The following is a 22,033-nucleotide window of genomic DNA, read 5'->3' as shown; positions in this document are numbered from 1 at the left end:
GTCTCTTCTGGGATTCTGGATGCTGACTTTTCATCCTCCAGTACTGGTGTGTGCCCGACCCTTGGCGCAAAGCAGACTGCCCAGCTCTCTTAAGCTGGCTGCGAGCTGGGGCACCCCAATCCCAGGACCCTACATAGCCCCGCCCCTACGTCGCCCCTCCCGACGCCCCCTGCCCCCACCCCGTGGTGTCCCAGCGGGCTACTTCCTGTTCTCTCTTTGGGAGCCGCCCAGGTTGAGGCCCCTGAAGTAGGACAGCAAAGGGGCCCCAGGACGCAGAGGCTCCAGGACACTGAGGGGCAGAAGCCAGAGCCTCAGGACAGAGCTGCAGCCCTCCTCCCATCCCGTGCACAAGCAGACTGGGCTCTTGCATCTGACTCTGGTGAGTGTGGGCAGACAGGGCTGGGAAATCCTTTGCAGCTTCATGTGCAAGTGTGAAATGCAGACTACCGTTCATGTCATCTGTCTGTAGAGGGTATGGTGTTCAGGCAGCAGCGGGTTCAGGATGTACAACCTCTGATTTCCAAATGTGTGAAGGTAAATAAAGTTGATGTTGGCTGGGCAAAGTTTTATCAAGCAGTGATAAAACCGTTAGTGTAAAAGAAATTTGTTAACACTGGTACTTTAGGGACCGGAACAATTTATTCTTTTTCTTTATCTCATAATTTAAAATTTGTCCAAAAATCTCTAGTTTGGTATACAGACGGTCACCAACTTCTTACAACTCTTACTCAAATAGTGCGGAAAAACTGTGAACAGATAGAAAAATTAAATGCCAAAATAACTAGATTGTAAACCTTTCAGTGACTGTGTATCTATAATGCTATCTTCTTTTCTTGTGTAACACTAGAAATGTAGTAGCTGGTCTAGTTTTAGAAACACAGACAGTTTAATAGGATCACATATGTTTTACATACCATGTGTCCAGTTCCTGTGGTGTTAACACAGGCCTCTCCAACAGTGCATTCTCATCAATCAACCTGTGTTAGAATGCACACACATGCAGAACCTTTTCTGCACATAACTGTGTCTAAGGATCTGTGAAGCATTTGGAAGGATGAGAGGAAAATAAAATACAAACTAGAATGGAGAATTGTTGGAGAAAGAACATCAGAATAGACATCAATACATTTAGAGGCACTCAAAGCTGAATTGAATTACATTTTAAGTGCTTTATTAATTTTTATTTAATGTGTATGAGTGTTTTAATTTCATGTATGTAAGTGCACTACTTGCATACCTGGTGCCCCTGGAGGCCAGAGAGGGCCCTGGATCCCCTGGAACTGGAGTTGCAGATTGTTGGAAGTCTCCATGTGGGAGCTGGGAATGGAACCCAGCTCCTCTGCAGGAGCAGAACATAAGTTGAATTCTTGAGACCATAACAGGAAGGGTCTCATCAGTCTCATAACTCAGGAAGAAGAAGGGGAAACAGTGGCTTTTCAGAGAAGTTTCTCCTGGCCTTTGCCTTTGAGGAAACATCTATTATGTGTGTTAATCTGGGATGTTGAAGAGACTCAAAGGAAGGCTAAGCCTAGAACCATCCCATAATTCCAGCAGCAGAGCCTATGCTAATGGAAACTCTAGTTGACATTTTCCTTACCTTGTAACAGACACCCATAATAAACAAACAGGTCTTACTTAAAGACAAACCAAGATTTTATATGGGTTATGTGAATTTCATGTTCCTCAAGTATTTGGTAAATACTTACCTTGTAGCCACATTGCATATATTTTGGGAGCACGATGTGATGTTTCAGTGCATTTGAACATGCTATATGATCAGCTCAGGGCAATTTTCCTGACACCCTAGATAGTCTGTTGACTATTTTCATTTAATTTTGGTTGTATTTGAAAACCTTATGAAGTAGGATTAAGATGGAAATTAAAGAACTGGAAAGCGTACCTTACACACACACACACACACACACACACACACACACACACACACGCTACGTTGGTACAAAGAAAACTACATTTTTTTCTCCACAAAGATTACTGCCCAGCTCACTTTAGGATGCGAAATAAAAATTAATAATCTAGATGACTTTGACTTCAAACTTTTTCTCTTGAGGAATGGCTTTATTGTAGCATGATTTACATTATACTCCTCACCAACTTGTAGTGCACACTTCTGTGGCTATGGGTATATTCAGAGGCGTGCAAACATATTTTCCTAACATAACCTGCTTATTTAAATCCAGAGATGCTTTTCCATAGCTTCTGTAGGTCTTTTCAGTGTGTGTGTGTGTGTGTGTGTGTGTGTGTGTGTGTGTGTGTGTTACACTGTGTGTGTAGATCACAGGATAACTCTTGAAAGTCAGTTCTTTTCTTCCAAATTATGAGGCGATCTCTCCTATATTTCTTGCATGCTGGGTCCTCCAGGTTATCTCCCCCTTCAGCATCCAGGTGATTCCCCTGTGTGGGGATTTCAAAGGCATGCCGCTGTGTCCCCTTTTCATGGTGTTCTTGGATTGAACTCAACTCTCCAAACTTGTGCAGCCAGTACGTTTACCTGCAGAGACATATTGCTGGACTCTGGATGGTTTTCAGAGTTTTTTTTCTTGGTATGTGATTCAGAGGATCAAATCCAGAGCCTTCCATATGCTAGGCAAGTGTTCTGTGTGTCCGGTGGGATTTTAAAAAGAAACATTTCATCCACAATTGGGGTTAATTTGACTTTTCTGTCTGTCTGTCTCTCTCTCTCTCTCTCTCTCTCTCTCTCTCTCTCTCTCTCTCTCTCTCTCCCTCCTCCCTCCCTCCCTCCCTCCCTCCCTCCCTCCCTCTCCCTCCTTGTCTCTCTCCTTGTCTCTCATCTTATTTCTCTGAAGATTCAATGCCTGTATGAAATTAGAGTTGAGAGAATGGTGACCCTTGGTAGTATCCTATATTTTGAGGAACTAACTTAAGTTATTCCCTATTCAGTACAATGCTGTTGGTAAGAGTCTCACAGTGGCCTGTTTGTGTGCAGGTGTGAGCTTTCTCTTCCTGGTTTGTTCAGGGCTGTAATCAAGAATGAATTTAGGACCTTGAGCAGAGAGAGTGCCTTGGGCTGAGCAGGGGCTTCAGGGGAATGGGAGTGCAGATTGAAAAATGCAGACCACTAAGGCACTGGCTTGGTTCTCCAGTTCTGATCTGCTCCTGTGCCAGGAGTCTAATCAGGCCTGTGTCTGCCCCCTTCTTGAGTAGACCAGAGGCCTCATCTAACCAGCCTTCCTGCAGCAGCTCCCCTCTCCAGGTGGCCAGAGGGGATTCCAGACAAGTGTTGTTTCCCTAGACTTTGACACAGCCACCAAATTCATTGGTGCTGGGGCTGCCACAGTTGGTGTGGCTGGATCAGGGGCTGGCATTGGAACAGTGTTTGGTAGCTTGATTGTTGGCTATGCCAGGAACCTGTCTCTTAAGCAACAGCTCCTCTCCTATGCCATTCTGTTTTTGCCCTGTATGAGGCCATGGGACTCTTCTGTTTGATGGTTGCCTTCCTCATTCTCTTCTCCATGTGAGGCTCCATGGGGTCACCCAGCCTTCCCTGCTGCTTCGACTCCATGCTGGTCCTGATGATGGAGTGTGCTAAGCTTTACCATTAAACAACTCTCTTAAAAAAAAAAAAAAAAGAATGAATTTAGAGTTCTCCATTTATTGAGATTATGATCTGGTAGGATACAAGAAATTTCCATTTTAGTGGTTAAACTTGCTTTATAGCTTAAAATGTGCTCTGTCCTGGCAAAAGACCCATGAGCTGCTGAGGAGGATGTAACTTCAGTGATTGTATAGAATATTCTGTATAAGTCTTGTGAGTCCATTTGATCTATGGCACAGTTTAACTTGAAGTTTTTTGACTGTGGGCATCTGAAGAATCTATTGATGTGAATGGGATAGTAAAGTCAACCCCATGCTGGTTTTGGCAGCACATATATTAAACCTGCAGTGATACAGAGAAGATTAGTATGGCTCCTGTGCTAGGATGACACACACATTGGTGAAGTACTCCATATTTTTAGAATAAAATTGATTTGATAGAGAAAAGGGGTTCTCCTTAGGAAAGGGGAGGGAGGTAAATACAGGAGAAGGAAAGAAACACACAAAATAACAATATGGATGGATGAAAAAGCCTCAAGGAGTCACACTATTAACTGTTTACCTAAAACAATAAAACCTATAATACCCACAATTCAGTATATACATTTACATACATAGTCTTAATGAACCTTTCTCATCTAGGCTGATGGAACTCCCAAAGACCACTTAACAAAAAACAAAAACAAATACCAGATATGAGAAGCCCTCTTGTGAGTTGTTGCTAGGGCTGTCTAGGAGACTCCTAAGACATACAGTCTATTGCCATTGCCCTTAGTCATCCCCCAGAGGTGGAAGGTAATTCCCCTTTGCTGAAGACACCATGCACTTCAGACACAGGGCCAGAGGTCCCAGAGCCGTCATTGACTTGGATCCCCCCTCCTGCCCTGAGGGCTATCTTTCCTGGTACTAAAAGGCACATGAAATCTTTCAAAGGAGAGAGGCCACAGCAGAACTCCTTAGCAATGACGTCATGAACCACATCAGTGATGACCTGTGGGTGAGGTAGTGAAGCACCAAGCCCTGTCAGTGACTGTGGTGGTTTGAGAGAGAGTCACCCTCAAAGGAATTGTCATTTTTAGGTGGTGTGGACTTGTTGGGGTAGATGTGGTCTTGTTGGAAGAAGTGTGTCACTGGGGATTTGGCCATTGAGGCTTCATATATGCTCAAGGCACACCCAGTGAGATAGACCACTTCCTGTTGCCCACACAAGATACAGAACTCTCAGCTACTTCTCTAGAAAATGTCTGCCTGCATGTCACCATGGGATGATAATGGACCAAATCTCTGAACTGTGAGCCACCCGATTAAATGTTTTACTTTATAAGAGTTGCCATGGTCACGGTGTCTCTTCATAGTAATACAAACCCTAACTAAGGCAGTCTCTAACTGAGCTTGGTACTGTGAACCTAGATATCAAACCAGTGCTAGTGAAGCCAGAGTTATTGGAGGAAAACCTATAACCTCTGATTTACTAAAGCAGCATAATCTGTAAAAACCCTGTAAACATTTGTCCTTACACCCACAGTGTCAGTCCCATAAGTGGAAGTCCACTGACACCCATAAGTGTAGTCTACCTCCCATCAATGGAACTTCTCTTTGCAATGGATAGAGACCGTTGCAGAAAAACAGGCAGGCTCCCTAGCTGTCAGTCCAGAGTCCATGAGCTCATAGTATCTTGGGGCAGCTGTCTCTGTGGGTTTCCTCATCATGATCTTGACCCTTTTTGCTCATATAATCCCTCCTCCCTCTCTTTCACTGGATTCCTTGGAAATTGGCCCAGGGTTTGGTTGTGGATCTCTGCATCTGCTTCCTTCAGTTACTGGATGAAGGTTCTATGATGACAATTAGGGGAGTCACCAATCTGATTACAGGAGAAGGCCAGTTCAGGCACCTTCTCCACTATTGCTAGGAGTCATCTTTGTGGATTCCTGGGAAATTCTCTGGCACCATGCTTCTCCCTAACCCCTTAATGGCTCCCTCTATCAAGATTTGTCTTTCATTGCTCTCCCACTCTGTCTCTCCACCAGCTGGACCATCCCATTCCCTCATATCCCATCTAATATTCACTTATGAGTGAATTCATATCATGTTTGTTTTTCTGGGTTTTGGTGTCCTTACCCAGGATGATTTTTTTTTCTAGTTCCATCCATTTGCTTGCAAATTTCATGATGTCAGTTTTTTTTAAAACTGCTGAGTAATACTCAGTTGTGCAAATGTACCATATTTTCTTTATCCATTCTTTGGTTGGGTGGCATCTAGATTGTTTCCAGGTTCTGGCTATTACAAATAATGCTGCTATAAACTTGAGCAAGTGTCCTTCTGGCATGACTGAGTTTCTTCTGGGTTTATGCTGAAGAATGGTATCACTGGGTCTTGAGGTAGACTGGCTCTCATTTTTCAGAGAAACCATCATACTGTTTTCCAAAGTGGCTGCACAAGCTTGCACCCCACCAGCAGTGGAGGAGTGTACCTCTTACTCTACATTCTCTCCAACATAAGCTGTCTTCAATGTTTTTGATCATAGCCATTCTGACAGGTGTAAGATGGTATCTCAGAATCATTTTGATTTCTATTTCTGTGATGACTAAGGATGTTGAGCAATTCTTTAAATGTCTTGGCCATTTGAGATTTTTCTGTTGAGAATTCTCTATTTAGATATGTACTCCATTTTTAAACTTGATTATTTGGTATTTTGATGTCTTTAGTTTCTTGAGTTTCTGTCAGATGTGGGGTTGGTGAAGATCTTTTCTCATTCTATAGGTTGCTGTTTTGTCTTATTGACCATGTCCTTTGATTTACGGGAGCTTTTCAGTTTCAGGAGGTCCCATTTATAAGTTGTTGATCTCAGGGTCTGTGCTACTGGTGTTATATTCAGGACATGGTCTCCTGTGCCAGTATGTTCAAGGCTATTTCTCACTTTCTCTTCTGTCAGGTTCAGTGTAACTGGATTTATGTTGAGGTCTTTGACTCATCTGGACTTGAGGTTTCTGTATGATGATAGATATGTATCTACTTGAATTCTTCTACATATCAACATCCAGTTATGCCAGAACAATTTGTTGAAGATGATTTCTTTATTGGACAATAAAGACACCACTGGACAATTTTGGCTTCTTTTTCAAAAATCAGGTGTTCATCGGTGTGTGTATTAATGTCAGTGTCTTTGATTTGATTCCATTGATCTACCTGTCTGTTTTTATGCCAACACAATACTCTTTTTTTTTTTTTTATTTCTGTAGATCTATAATAGAACTGAAAGTCGGGAATGGTGATACTTCTAGAAGTTTCTTTATTGCATAGGATTGTTTTAGCTATCCTGGGTTTTTTTTTTGTTTTTCCATATGAAGCTGAGTATTTTTCTTTTGAGGTTTGTGAAGAATTGTGTTGGGATTTTGATGGGGATTGCATCAACTCTGTTGATTGTTTTTGGTAAAATTGACATTTTTACTATGTTAATCCTATCTATCCAAGAGCATGGAAGATCTTCCTATTTTATGGTACCTTCTTCAGTTTCTTTCTTCAAAGACTTTAAGTTCTTGTCATACAGGTCTTTCACTTGTTTGGTTAGAGTTACCCCAAGATATTTTATATTATTTGTGGCTATTGTAAAGTGTAGTGTTTCTCTGATTTCTTTCTTAGCCCTGATTATTATTTGTATATAGAAGGGCTACTAATTTTTTTGAGTTAATCTTGTATCCTGCCACATTACTGAAGGTGTTTATCAGCTGTAGGAATTCTCTGGTAGAATTTTGGGGGTCACATATGTATACTCTCATATCATCTGCAAATAACAAAAGTTTGACTTCTTCCTTTACAATTTGTATTCCCTGATCTCATTTTGTTTTCCTATTGTTCTAGCTAGAAGTTTTAATACTATATTGAATAGATATGGGAAGAGTGGACAGCCTTGTCTTGTTCCTTATTTTAGTCAAATTGCTTTGAATTTCTCTATTCAATTTGATGTTGGCTGTTGGCTTGCTATATATTGCCTTTCTTATGTTTAGATATGTTCCTTGTATCCCTGATCTCTCCAAGACCTTTATCATGAAGTGGTGTTGGATTTCATCAAAGGCTTTTTCAGCATCTAATGAGATGATCATGTGGCTTTTTTCCTTCAGTTTGTTTATATAATGGATTACATTGACAGACTTTCACATGTTGAACCATCACTGCATTTCTGGAATGAATCCTACTTGGTCATAGTGCATTTTTTTTAATGTTTTCTTGGATTTGGTTTGCCCATATTTTATTGACTATTTTTACATCAATGTTCATGAGGGAGATTGCTTTGTAATTCTCTTTGTTTGTTGCATCTTTGTGTGGTTTGGGCATCAGGGTAACTATCGCCTCATAAAAAGAGTTTGTTAATGCTCCTTCTGTTTCTACTGTGTGGAACAAGTTGACAAGTGTTAGTATTAGCTCTTCTTTGGAATTCTGGTAGAATTCTGCACTCAAATCATCTGGCCCTGAAATTTTTTTTTTTTTGGTTGGGAGACTTCTAATTACTGCTTCTATTTCCTTAGGGGTAATAAGTCTATTTAAATTGTTTATCTGGTCTTGATTTAATATGGGTATGTGGTACCTATCCAGAAAATCACCCGTTTCTTTTAGATTTTCCAATTTTGTGGAGTATAGGTTTTTGAAGTATAACCTGATGATTCTCTGGATTTTCTAGGTGTCTGTTTTTATGTCTCACTTCTTGTTTGTGATTTTGTTAATTTGGATATTCTCTCTCTGCCTTTTGTTAGTTTGGATAAGGGTTTGTCTTTCTTGTTGATTTTCTCAAAGAACCAACTCTTGGTTTCATTGATCCTTTGTATTGTTGTCTTTGTTTCTATTTTATTGATTTTAGCCCTCAGTTTGATTATTTCCTGCCATCTACTCCTCCTGTGTGAGTTTGCTTCTTACTCTGAGATTTCTCCAAATTTTTTATGCGGGCATTTAGTGCTCTCCTCTTAGCACTGCTTTCATAGTTTCCCATAAGTTTGTGCATGATGTGTCTTCATTTTCATTGGATTTTAAGAAGTCTTTAATTTCTTTCTTTATTTCTTCCTTGACCCAGTGGTGATTCAGTTGTGCATTTTTCAGTTTCTATGAGCTTGTGGGCAATTTATGTTGTTGTTGAAATCTAACTTTAAGCCATGGTGATCTGATAAGATACAGGTGTTTATTCCAATTTTTTTTTAATCTGTTGAGATTTATTTTGTGACCTTGTACGTGGTCAGTTTTAGAGAAGGTTCCCTGGGGTGCTGAGATGAAGGTGTATTTTTCTATGTTTGTGTGGAATGATTTATAGATGTCTGTTAAATTCATTTGAGTCATAACATTGTTAGTTCCTTTATTTCTCTGTTAGTTTTCTCTCTGGCAGATCTGTCTGTTGGTGAGAGTGGGGTGTTGAAATTTCCTACTACTAGTGTGTAGGGTTTGATGCATGATGCCAGCTTTAGTAAAGTTTCTTTTACAAATGTGGGTGCCCTTTTATTTGGAGCATAAATGTTCAGAATTGAGATTTCATCTTGATGAATTTTTTTCCTGTGATGAATATGAAATGCCCTTCATCTCTTTTGATTGATATTAATTTGAAGTCTATTTTGTTAGATATTAGGGTAGCTACACCAGCTTGTTTCTTATGTGCATTTGATTGGAAAATCTTTTCAAAACAGTTTACTCTGAGGTAATGTCTGTCTGTGTAGTTGAGATATGTTTTTTTTTTGTATGCAGCAGAAGGATAGACCTTGTGTTCATATCCATTCTATTGGCCTGTATCTTTTTATAGATGAATTGAATCCATTGATATTAAGGGATATTAACGACCAGTGCTTGTTAATTCTTGTTGGTTTTTGGTTTTGTTGTTGTTGGTAGAGTATGTGTGTTTCCCTTCTTTGGGATCTGCTAGTGTGAGATTATCTATTGCCTGTGTTTTCCTGGATGCATCTAACCTCCTTTGGTTGGAGTTTTCATACTGGTACTTTCTGTAGTGCTGGATTGATGGATAGATATTGTTTAAATCTGGTTTTGTCATGGAATACCTTGTTTTCTCTGTTTATGGTGATTGAAAGTTTTGTTGGGTATAGTAGTCTGGGCTGGCATCCATGGTCTCTTAGTGTCTACAAAACATCTGTCCAGGATTTTCTGGCTTTCATAGTCTCCATTGAGAAGTCAGATGTTATTCTGATAGGTTTGCCTTTTTTATATTACCTGGCCTTTTTCCTTTGCAGTCTTAATATTCTTTCTTTATTCTGTATGTTGAGTGTTATGATTATTATATGGTGAGGGGAAATTTTTTGGGTCCAGTCTATTTGCTTCTTTTATCTTTTTAGGCATGTCCTTCATGTTGGGCAAGTTTTCTTTTATTATTTTGTTGCATATATTTTCTGTGCCTTTGACCTGATATTCTCCTTCTTCTGTCCCTATTATTCTTAGGTTTGGTCTTTTCATGGTGTCCCAGATTTCCTGGATGTTTTATGTTAAGATTTTATGTTGGATTTAACATTTTCTTTGACCAATCTATTTCCTCTATTGTATCTTCAACACCTGAGATTCCCTCTTTCATCTCTTGCATTCTGTCAGTTATGCTTGCGTCTGTAGTTCCTGTTCAATTACCCAGATTTTCCATTTCCAGAATTCCCTCAATTTGTGTTTTCTTTATTGTCTTTATTTCAATTTTTTTCAAGTCTTGAACTATTTCCTCCACTGGTTTGATTTTTTTCTTGGCTTTTTAAAGGGATTTATTGATTTATTCCAATTTTTTGTTTGTCTTTTCCTCAGTTTCTTTAAGAAAAATTTTAATTTCCTTTTTAAGGGCCTCTATCATCTTCATAAAGTTATTTTTAAGGTCATTTTCTTCTGCTTCTTCTAAGTTGGAATGTTCAGGTCTTGCTGTTGTACAACCACTAGATTCTGGTTGTGCTAGATTGCTCTTTATGTTGTTGAATGCATTCTTACACCACTGTCTCCACATCTGGGTTTGGGGTAATTATAGGTACAGGTATTGATTTTTGTGATGTCTTTGTTGGATGGGTTTTTTGTTCCTTTATTGTCTGTTTCCTTTATTGTCTTTTGGCCTGAATGGCCAAAGGTTTGTCAGGTCGAGTAGGGTTGTCTCAGCTGATGTTTGTGCATTTGGGTACCTAGATTCAGCTGTTGACCAGTTCTTCTGGCTGGTGTGGGCTTTACCTGTGCCTGCTCTTCCAGCTGATGTGGGTGGTGCTTGTTCCTCTAGGGGATGCTCTTCTTCTAATTGGAGCAAGTGGTGCCTGTGCCTCCAGGTACCACTGCTGAGCTCCTGCTGGGGGCTCTTCCTTTGATTGGTGCAGTGTTTGTTGTCTGTGCCTGTGGGGGTCACTGATGCCACAGGAGATGTTTGGCCAGGGGGAGGACTATAGGTTAGGTAGGTTTGGTATGATGGGATGTGTCTTGTAGATTACAGAGTCCAATGGGCGGTGGCATTGGTGGGGTGGCCTGACTGTACAAGTCCTACCTGCTGAGCAGCTGCTGGGGCTGAGATGGAAGGGGAGGCACATGGGATGTGCCCTGAGGCCCAGGGCCTGGAGACTGGGGCACTCTGGCCAGGAGACCAGTCATTCATGTTATTTAAGAGCACTTTTCTTAGTAAAATGCTGAGGCATCAAATCTTAAAGCATAGAAAAATATCAACATAGATATCACTGGACTTGAAATATTTTCCTATTACGTATGAGAATCAGAATGTTCTAGAAGATTTTATGGCAAAACTGTCTGGGGTGGGGACTATCAAGGCACAACAGGAAAAAGGAGATAGTAAGCTTCACTACAACCATTCCCTTCTCATGAGCTCCAAGTTTCGGGCCCCATGGTCAGAATTCTCAGCCTGATAGCATTAGTCTTCCTAATCCCAACATAATCCTGGCAGTGTAGGAAGCATGCTTTGTTCATTTTAGCAATCATTCACTCAGATAAGTAGCAGAATCCAGGGTGTACACGTTCCTCTAAGCTTCCAGGTTTCTGGGGGAGCTTACTCAAGCCGTGTCATATGTGCTGAACAACTCTAAATGAACAGTACACATATCACATGGATAGCTAGGATTCCCACACTAGGGTACAGAGCAAAATGTGGAAATTTCCTTATTCAACTATCATGAAACAGTCAGAGCAACTTCATAAGCAACTACCTGCCTCCTAAATGTACTAAGTACTGTTTTCCAAACCACAGATTACAGAATATATACATTACTAACAAGGAGAAGGAATCTCCAGGAGCTAGAAAAATGGTTCAGCACACTGGCTGCATTTCCAGAGGAACAAGGTTCAATTCTTAGCACCCACATTGCAGGTCACAACTGTTGTGACTCTGATTCTGGGGGACTTGAGATCTTTTTTTTTTTTTTTTTGTCTCTACAAGCACCAGAGAAGCATGTGATATGCAGACACATATGGAGGCAAACACTTATACACATAATATAATAAAATAAATTTAAAAAGAAATAAACTCCAACACTGTAGTACCCATCATTGAAATAACTACACTAGAGACAACCACCCTTACCATAACTAGATAATAGTAAAAAGGAAAGAGATTGAAAAAGCAAAACATATAATAACACACACACATACATACACACTCACACACACAGACACCCACAGATCCAAATACACACACACACACACACACACACACACACACACACACACACACTTCCTCTATGATGGCTAATCTAAGTCTAGACCAAGCTCTGGATCAGAGACAGACTATTGAGTACTCTACACACACTGAAGAGAAAGCATCAGTGCTTACAGCACAGAACAGCAAACATTCATCCACAGATATGACCTCCCTCATTAAGAAGTATACATTAAAGAATATTAAACTACAAATAAGAAATCAAAGTCACCCATCATTATTTCATCCAGTTGCGTTTGTCTACTAGGGTTTCTTTTATGGAGTTTGCTATTCTGATTTTCATTACATATACATTTATAGTAATTTGTGGTGGATTGCTCCAATTATTAATATGTAGTTATCTTTATTTTTCCTAACTTTGGCTGGATATCTGCTTTATCAGTTAGGAGTATAGCTTTGGGAGTCTGTCTGCTTTAAATGCCGATTTCCATCCTTGCAGGTTCAGTCTCCACATACATTGACAGCTGGTTGAGTTTCCTTCTGCAATAAACAGTTGGTCATTGTTTTCTGCTTTTCATTTCAGCCTGCCAAGTGCATCTTTTACTCCAGAATTAAGACCAGGTATATTTAGCTTAGTGTTGATTTTTTTTTTTTGAGACAGGGTTTGTTTGTGTATCTTTGTTCCTTTCTTAGAACTCACTCTGTAGACCAGGCTGGCCTCGAACTCACAGAGATCCACCTGGGTTTGCCTCTCGAGTGCTGAGATGAAAGGCGTGCACTGCCGCTGCCGCCACCACCAACCAGTGTGTTGAAATATTTGTATTGAATGAAATCCTATAATCTAGCAAGTCTCTCTTTATCTTTTGATTTTCCATTTTGGCTTCAATTGCTGTGTGTTCTTTTCTTGTTCTCTCATCTTAGAAGTTTGCTGACTCACTGGCAGTTTGCTTTCTAATGCTGTGATAAAACATCATGACCAAAAGCTATTTGGGGAGGAAGAGGTTTATTTGGCTTAAACTTCCACATCACAATCCATCCCTGAAGGAAGCCAAGGCAGAAACTCAGGCAGGAACTGAATCAGAGACACTGGATGAACATGGCTCACTAGTGGCTCTTCAAGGCTTGCTCAGCCTGCTTTCTTAATCATCCCAGGACCCCAAAGTAGTCTAGACCCTCCCACATCAATCATCAATCAAGAAAATGCCCCCACAGACTTGCCAATCTGCTGGAGACAATTCCTCAACTGAGGATTCTTCCTCCCAGATGACTCCAGCATAGGTCAAGTGATAAAAAAGCTAACCAGCACACTTACTGAGTCAATACTATTGATTCCTAAGAACTGCAGGAGTTATTTTCTCCTGAGCTCTTGGGATTGTAGCTTTCTGTCTTCTTCCTTTGTGTTTTTATTTTCCTGTGAGTGTCTTCCTCCTGCAGCCTCAGTGGTCAGCATTTGCTTTAGTTGTGTTCATCCTGAAGGTCTTTATAAAGACAAATTTGCTGTAGTCACATTGGTTGTCAGTTCTTTTCTCTGAGTGCTCAAAATACATAGTGGCGCTGGCCGTTGGCATTTCTGTCAAGGAATGTGCTGTTGTTCTGATTGGTTTGCCAATCAGGTACGTTGTTTGTTGTAGTGGGTAGCCATTCCAGCATTGGCCTGGAAGTTCCAACCCCCATTGAGGTTTCGGTAATGGTCACGCCCACAAGGCGGGGCTGAGGGAGGAAGTGGAAGACCCAGGATCCAGAAGAGAGGTCTCCCTTGGTTCTGGGACCCTGGACGCTGGAGGTGGACTCAGCAGAGTTCTCCAGAGAACACCACCGGACTGCGCCATACCTTTGCCAGACCCTACAACCTATACCTTCATTTGTAAATTACCCCACAAAATAAACCTCCCTTTTAACTACGAGGAGTGGCCTTAATAGTTTCACACAATAATTTGTAACATGTCTTTTCTCTTAGTAGCTTCCAGAATTCTTTTCTTGTTCTGAGCTCACTGAATTTTACCTAGAGTGTAATAAAACAAGATTATTTTCTGGTCAATCTATGTGATGGTCTAAATTACCTCTGTACCTGGACATCCTAGTCTTTCAATAGATACAGAGTATTTCAGGATATTGCTTCAGTGAACAGGTTTTCTGTGTCTTTAGTCTCTATATCAGCATTCTATTCTAATAAAAACATTCCTGTTTGGTCTGTCATGTCATCAGAAGGTTGTTTTTTTTTTATTCCTCTATGAATGTGGTAATTCATTAACCTTGTCTTTGATGCCCTGGTATTTTTTATCTTTCAGTTAATTTAGTCTGTTGTTGGTTATTTCTCCTGAATTAAAAAAAAATTATCTGTAAACATTTCCAAAATTTCCATCAAAATTTTCTCTCTTCATTCATTACTAATATACTATATTGTTTTGCTTATTTCCTTCAGTTGTCTATCTTTTGAAGTTGCAATCCTTTCAAGTTAACCTCCTGAATGATTTCACCAGCATTCTACTTAATAGAGTATGTTTAGAATCAATTGCTAACAACTTATAATATTTTGAGGAAGTGGTATAACCTAGTTTTCTCACATCCTTGTTTTTTGTAGTGGTTAGTGCACCTGTGGAGTGAATATATTTTACACATTGATGTGAGGATGCACACAGTAAGAATTCACCTGCTAAGAGCTTAGTCCTCAGCACTGGTCAGGATGGAGAAAATGAACCTCAGTAACAATGATATCAGAGCCAACTTCCTCATAGTTATCATAATGGGCATAATGAAAGTAATGGGTAAAACTACTTTATATAAAAATAAAATTAGAAACTAATAAAGGTAAAACAACAATAACGGAATAGTTGAATAAAGGACATGTAGAAAGAAAGGTTAGAAAAAAGAAAAGGAGCAGAAGAGAAAAGAGCGAGAGATTAAAAACAATATGGTTACATAGTTAAAAACATGTAAATAAAACAGGTAAACTGCAGGCCTACCGTCCTGATACTTGGAAGGTAGGTAGGAGGATCATAAATTTGTGGCAAGTCTGAACCATCCAAGGAGACCCTCCTTCATAGTCAACAACGGCAAGTAAACACAAGACAAGGATTTTTTAAAGATTAAAAACTTCTTTAAGTGTTAAAAGTAATGTGCTATATGAAAAGAACACGCAATATTTTAATATCTGGAAGACAGAGACTTGGACAAGCCTCTCTCCTGATGCTCTCATAGAATTTGCAGGTCTGGGGCATCGGGGTCATACTTGGTGTGTCCCATCTCTCTCTGCTGCTGCCTTCCCGAGCTGGTGCTGTACACAGTACCCAGGTGCCTTAAGTACAGAGCATCATTCACTCTAAAGACCGACTGTCTTTGTATATTCTTTGCAACTGCAAGTCCCAGAGGTCATGACTTCCATTTGTGGCTTTGTCTAAACAAAGCCATGCATGTCTTCTGAAGGCTTTGGGGGAAGTTGGGTTGAACAGAGAATGAAGTTCTACAATGGAGAGCAGTCCTGGGGAGCCAAGCTGTGTGCCTGAGCATTTTCAGATCCATTCTAGCAGCAAACCACCATGCCATAAGGAGGAATCTGTGGGAACTGAGTCATCCTTTCACTGGGGTTCAGAGTTCTCAGCCCCTGTCTGCTGCACACAAATTGCAGCTTGAGGCAGTTTCGCAAACCAAAGAATCTTCCAGCCACCTGCTCTGCACTCTCAGGCCCAGCAGTCATCCACAGGAGCCATGTCATTCCCAGTACAGGAGGCAGGGCTGCCTGTCCCCATGCCTCCACAGCCTGATCTAAGAGTGTGTCTGTCAGTCACTCCCTCCCGCACTACTGTCCCTCATGGCTGCCTACCAACTAGTGCTTCCCAGGGTACCATGACATGTACTTGATGATTTTGGAACCCCACTGCAGCTCAAGCTCAGAGAATAGAAGCTCCTGGTTCTAGCACTGTGAGAGACTGAGCGTGCAGAGCTTGGGCTGTGCCTGTCTGTGTTCCTTTGTATTGTATAGGAGAGTAGTTTTCAGAGTGTGCCTTGCCCTGGGTGACTCCATTATATACTGCAGTGGTTTGCTTCATTTTGAAAGGAAATGCAGAGGGAAAAATGACTTCCTACCTTATGTGTACATGTGCCCAGCACAGACAGTGAACATAAGTTGATAAATAACTTATTAATACAAACAAATTATTTCTACCTATAAACGTATCAAACTAGGAGCACATGGGCCCGTGATTTGAAGATCTTCTCTAAGAAATCAAGTTTGTGTGCATGTCCAGAACCCCAGAGCAATGAGTGCTGTCAGGCCCTCACTTGGATCATACCCACTGAGCCATTGTCAGGCCACCTGATGTGTGCACCTCTAGATACAAGGCAACAGACTCTCAACCCTGTCCCCAGGACTTCTGCTCACCATGACCAGCCCTAATGGAAGTGGATCACTTGAGCTCCCATTTGTTCAGACCCCTTATGCCTGGAGTCAGCTCTGTGCTTTGGAGCAATCTGCCCTTGAACTATCTCTGTATCTTGAACTGACACTGTGCCTTGAACCAACTGAGTATTTGTTGGCCACCCTATTCCAGAATAGTTTTCTCTGCAGGTGTATCTTCTATGTGATTTTATCTTCCACAAATCCATATGTCTGCACAACTGTGCATGTGCACACACGCACACACAGAGGAGATGTGGTAATTTTTGGTGAAATTATTAAGGCCACTCCACGTAGTTAAAAGGGAGGTTTATTTAGTGGCTTACAAATGAAGGGATAGGTAACAGGGTCTGGGAAAGGTATGACACAGTCCGGCAGTCTGCTCCGTCTACCTCCAGCGTCCAGGGTCTTGGAACCAAGAGAGGCCTCTCTTTTTGATCCTGGGTCTTCAGCATCCTCTCTCAGCCCTGCCTTGTAGGCGTGACCATTACCAAAGCCTCAATGGGGGTTGGAACTTCCAGGTCAAGGCTGGAATGCCTACCCACTATAGGTAATGGTGGTCTTGTATTCTACCTATGAATTTATATAATATCATAATATGCTTTCGAAGTAAGACAAATCTGCCACCTCATCTTTCCCCTTCTTCCTTTATGAATTATGAATAACATTTATACTCTGTTCATTAGGGCTCATTTGTTTCTTGGTATTTGCTTCTCATTGTATCCTTAGGTAATCACAGCCATATGGACTGATTATTCACCAGGAAGAAATCTGCCTATGACTGTACAGTCTAAAACAATCCTAAAGTGTGCTGTGCTGTGTAATAATGATGTGTGTGTGTAGACCATCAACTCACTATTGCTGTTCCTTCTACAGGAGGGAAGAACCTCTGGAGATATCTTCCAATAATGACCCTTTTGCAACCCCAATGATAGAAGGAAATCCCAGTGACCTTCCTGGACACCAGTGACCTGAGCACATTGACTGGGGAGGCTATGTTGAGTTTTCATAACATCTGCTATAGAGAGACAGTGCAGAGTGGTTTTCCATTTTGTATAAAAACAGAGGTGAAAGAAAGACTATCTAATATCAAGTATGTGCATGAGCTAAAGATATCAGTATATTTTATAACTTTTCAACAAGTTGTCTATTATCAATAAGCTGTGTGTGTGTTTGTGTGTGTTCAGTGTATATATCTGTTTACTGTATGTTTAAGTGTATGGGTGTACATGTATATATATATATATATATGTTTATATATGTGTATAAGTGTATGTGTGTATATCTGTTTATATATGTGTGTAAGTGTATGTATTTCTATCAGTTTACATGTGTGTATAAGTGTATAAGTGTGTATGTGTCCACATGTGCAGATGTGAGGATGCTATGACACATCTGTGGCACAAGGCAATCACAGGACAACTCTGATACTGGTCTTCACCTTCTACCATGTTGCAGACAGAGTCTCTAACTGTTCACTGCTGGGTGTGCCAGGCGAGCAGCCTGAAAAGTCCTGGGATTCTCCTGTCTCCATCTCTCCATAGAGCACGGTGTTACAGGTGCCCACTACTGCACCCAGGTCATGTGAATTCTGGATGTTTAACTTAGGTCCTCCCCCTCACACAGCAGGTGATTCACCCATTGAACCATCCCCCAGCCTCAGCTTGTCATACATACAGATAGGTTCATGATCACAGTGAAATTAATAAGATGGAGACTACAAGAACAACTTATTGGATTAATGACACAAAAAGTTGGTTCTTTGAAAACACAAACAAGCTTGACAATACCTTAGACATATTACACACAAAAAACACCCTGAGAAATGATTTTAATTCAATACAACTAGGAATTAAAACATAATATCAAAGACACTATTAAAATCTAAGTATGAGGAGGATATATTGAAAATATAATAGCTATATATTTTTTGAATTTTGAATATATAAAAGAATTGTGTACACACCTATATCCACATCCTCTCCCCAAACTGAACTGAGGGTTTCTGACAGGGTCAGTTACAAGTGATGAGACAGAAGCAATGAGGAAGTCCCAACAGCAGGAGTTCAGGTCCTCGAGTATTTGCTCAAAATTCATTAAGAGCTAAAAAGAGCTAAAACTAATGTTCCACACATTGTTCCATAACATAGAGAAGGCATGCTTCTGACCAGATTCTGAGAACAGAGCACACACACCATGATTCCCCGCTCAGTCTGTATGGACTCTTCCTTCCACCCCCACCCATGGCCTGTGTTCTAGGGCACTGGTTATTTCTGCTCTTCCACCAGAACTTCCACCATTTTCTTACTAAGAGGGGGATGGGCAGGTCAAAGGACTGACAAGTTGTCTGGATTGAAATAAGAAATGGGAATGTAGCTAAGTTTTCTATGAGAATATGCCCTTTTCAATCTGGATATTCACTGCTGTGAATCAATCGGTTTTCTGATATACCTTGTGTTTGTGCTGTACCTATACATCAATGAAGAATGCCCTGTACTTGAGGGGTGTCTCCCAGTTCTAAACTGAGAGTATTCTAATCGCTTTATCAGGAAAGGAAGTCATCATTCTGTGGGTTGTATTTAGTTTTCCTATTTTGATTAAGGTGGTGATTTGTTTTTTTTTTTTTTTTTTGAAGGTTAAACTAGGCAATGCTCTCCTGTCCTCTGGAGAGCTTCTGTCTAGTTTTTGAATTTCTATTTAAGTTGCATTGATTTTGGTTTGATCATATCTTAATAGTAATGACACTGCTACTGATATCCCATGAATCATTGGTGTGTTGTGATGAGGTTTATGAGGCAGCAAGCAGGGCTATATGAAGATACTCATCATCAAACATGAACAAGAAGCTGTTGTATACTTGACATATAAAGGCCATATGTGTAATAGAGTCTTCATGAGAACTTGCTGCTTGCTTCAAGGAACACTGAACTTAGATGTACCATGTTTTAAAAAGAGATGTCATTTAAATAATAAACAAAAAGGATTTGTGATATCTGAGGCACATTTGTGATGAGTCCCTGCTAGCATTAAACATCTTTCATAAATAATAGACCTCTATTAATATTTAAACATTTTCTATGAGTTTGTACTTATTATGTGTGTACAATCCAATCCATTTTCAATAGAATATTCATTGTAGATAGTAAGCTAATATAACTTTCTTTAAAATAGAAAATCAACCAGTATAATTTTGTGTTTACAGTGGCATCATGAGACCTGGCCTCAATGCCATCATGGGACCTGAAGATGGGAGCAGATCTTGGTGAGTATATATGTGTGTGTGTGTGTGTGTGTGTGTGTGTGTGTGTGTGTGTGTGAGAGAGAGAGAGAGAGGGGGGGGGGGGGGGGAGGGAGAGAGTGAGTGAGTGAGTCTGGTCCCATGTGCTGTGGATAATGTGCAAAAGGGTACATTCAATTTTCTACCAAGAACAGAAAGTCTTACTAGGTCCATTTACTGATAGGAAATAATAGAGTGATTGTATACGGTATCAGGTCACATTATTATTTAATGTGGGGGATATAGTATTAAAATTAGAAAGATGAAGCACATTTTTCTGGGAACAAGAAATCATCACTAGGCCTAATTCTCAAAATATAGCAGCACATTACCAGTTTGAGCCCCTAAGGTCAGATTGCAGAGAGGGACGGTCATGTGGATAATGTCTTGCATTCATAATTCTAGTCTGTATTAGAGCAGATAATGAACAGAAAACAGCATGTGTGTGTGTGTGTGTGTGTGTGTGTGTGTGTGTGTGTGTGTGTGTGTGTGTTTGTGGTTTCAGTTAAACTTACAATATGCAGAATATTTATTCTGAGTAGCTAACAGGTGATAGCTTTTATTGAAGGGAGAAAGTAAACTACACAACATATATATCCCGTTGTAGGTTACTAGATGTCTTAGCTGCAAGGAAAGATCCACGTGGATTATCAGGAGATATTTTGATAAATGGGAACCCTCGGCCTGCTAATTTCAAATGTACTTCTGGTTATGTACCACGAGTAAGTGTTGGTGGGTTTGTAATTTTAGATTTCCCCTGCTTCTGTATGGGTAGATGCTCAGCTTATAGATTTGTGTGTTTCCAATTAATTATATGACAGAATACAGGCCCAACTTTCTCTACCCCAGCTTTTCTAGTGACCCATTGGCCTGAGGCTGGCAGTATTAAGTAGGAAGATGGCAAGGGCTTGGAGTCTGACAGCTGAGGAACAGTGTTAGTAACTGCAGCTGTGATTTAATTCTACAAAGACTGCTGGTGTCTGATAGTGCCCTTCCTTCATCTTTCTCCACTGCGTAGAAGTTGTTTTCTGTGAATAATTGCAGGTGCCATCACCTAAATCTCTGGGAAGGCAGATGGGAGAGGGGCATGAAATGATAGCTTCAGGCTCCGGACTTGAGATTAGTAACACTGAAAGCTTGTCTTTCAGTGGAGTGTTACATTGTGTGTGGTTTATATGAGGGTTAGGTCACATCTGTCAGCATGCTTGTCTTAGTGATAACTATATTTAATTGAAATACTATTTAACCTTAAGAATGACATGGTGATGCGCACGGTGACTGTGAGAGACAATGTAGAGTTCTCAGCAGCTCTTCGACTCCCAGTGAGTGTAACAGGAGATGAAAGAAGAAGGCGAATTGATGAGGTCCTTGAACTTCTGCATCTGGAAAATGTGGCAAATGTCAAGGTAATGTGAAGAAGAATCTTGAAATTCTCAGAGCCAAAAACAAAAAACAAACAAACAAAAAAAAAATCCCTGTGTTGACAGCATGACCCTCAGTCAGGAGTTTCCTGTAATGGATGTGGTCCAGGTTTTGCTCTCTGTATTAATGAGTAAGTGACTGGCTATGTGATGTACAGTGGAGATTGAGCTGGGAAGCCTTCTTACAATTGTTAAACCTGGGAATGGAATGTGATCCAGGAGGAAAAAGTGTTCCTCACATGGCCATTTCCAAGTTTCCTCACATGAGCCTCCTCTTCCTCAGCCTTAAACTCTTGACTCATGGAGAATCTGGCAAGTGCTTTCTTCTGTTTATTGTCACCTCCCCGAGGACTTGTCCCTTTCTTGTTTCAGAGTGTTTTCTGGACTGACATATGACGTGGGATGAGGACTCTGGCTCTGTGTTTCACTCTGCATTCATTCCCTCCAGGGTTGTACTTGGTCTCTTTAGCATTTCCTTCTGACTTGTTCAGTGCTTGTTATTTTCTGTAGCCTTTCTGTGTTTTGTCTCATCCTGTCTGTGGTGGCTAGTGTTAACTGTCACCTTGACACAGTCTGGAGCCACCTGGAATCATCTAGAAGAGAGTCTCAATGAGGAATTGTAGTCAGTTGGCTTGTGGGCATTTCTGTAGGTGACTGTCTTGATTGAGTTAAGCGATGTGGAAAGACCCAGCCCACCCAGGCAGCATCATTCTTTGGGTTTGGGTCCTGGGTGTCATGAGAATGTGGAAAGTGAGTTGAACACTGACAGG

At 40.7% G+C, this 22,033-nt stretch overlaps 1 protein-coding gene, 1 non-coding gene and 1 pseudogene across 2 annotated transcripts in view; all 3 read left to right on the top strand.

Moving 5' to 3' along the window:
- The first annotated feature begins 231 nt into the window (after positions 1 to 231).
- Positions 232 to 22,033, top strand: part of LOC118591913 (ATP-binding cassette sub-family G member 3-like) — a 145,538-nt gene continuing 123,736 nt past the window's right edge. Inside the window, exons 1-5 of the mRNA XM_036200353.1 lie at positions 232 to 379; positions 17,442 to 17,658; positions 19,768 to 19,827; positions 20,450 to 20,564; positions 21,096 to 21,248. Of these exons, the coding sequence (XP_036056246.1) occupies positions 17,561 to 17,658; positions 19,768 to 19,827; positions 20,450 to 20,564; positions 21,096 to 21,248 (426 nt within the window). The 5' untranslated portion in view covers positions 232 to 379; positions 17,442 to 17,560. The remainder of the gene's footprint in view (positions 380 to 17,441; positions 17,659 to 19,767; positions 19,828 to 20,449; positions 20,565 to 21,095; positions 21,249 to 22,033) is intronic.
- LOC118592056 lies at positions 3,088 to 3,497 on the top strand (annotated as a pseudogene).
- On the top strand, positions 3,887 to 3,993 carry LOC118592688. The gene has a single exon (XR_004946142.1). It is a non-coding gene; the product is annotated as a U6 spliceosomal RNA (small nuclear RNA).

This window comes from Onychomys torridus, chromosome 10 (genome assembly GCF_903995425.1).
Source record: "Onychomys torridus chromosome 10, mOncTor1.1, whole genome shotgun sequence".
Classification (NCBI taxonomy): domain Eukaryota; kingdom Metazoa; phylum Chordata; class Mammalia; order Rodentia; family Cricetidae; genus Onychomys; species Onychomys torridus.
The sequence above is the reverse complement of the archived record's forward strand: the minus strand, read 5'-3'. Positions and strand labels throughout refer to the sequence as shown.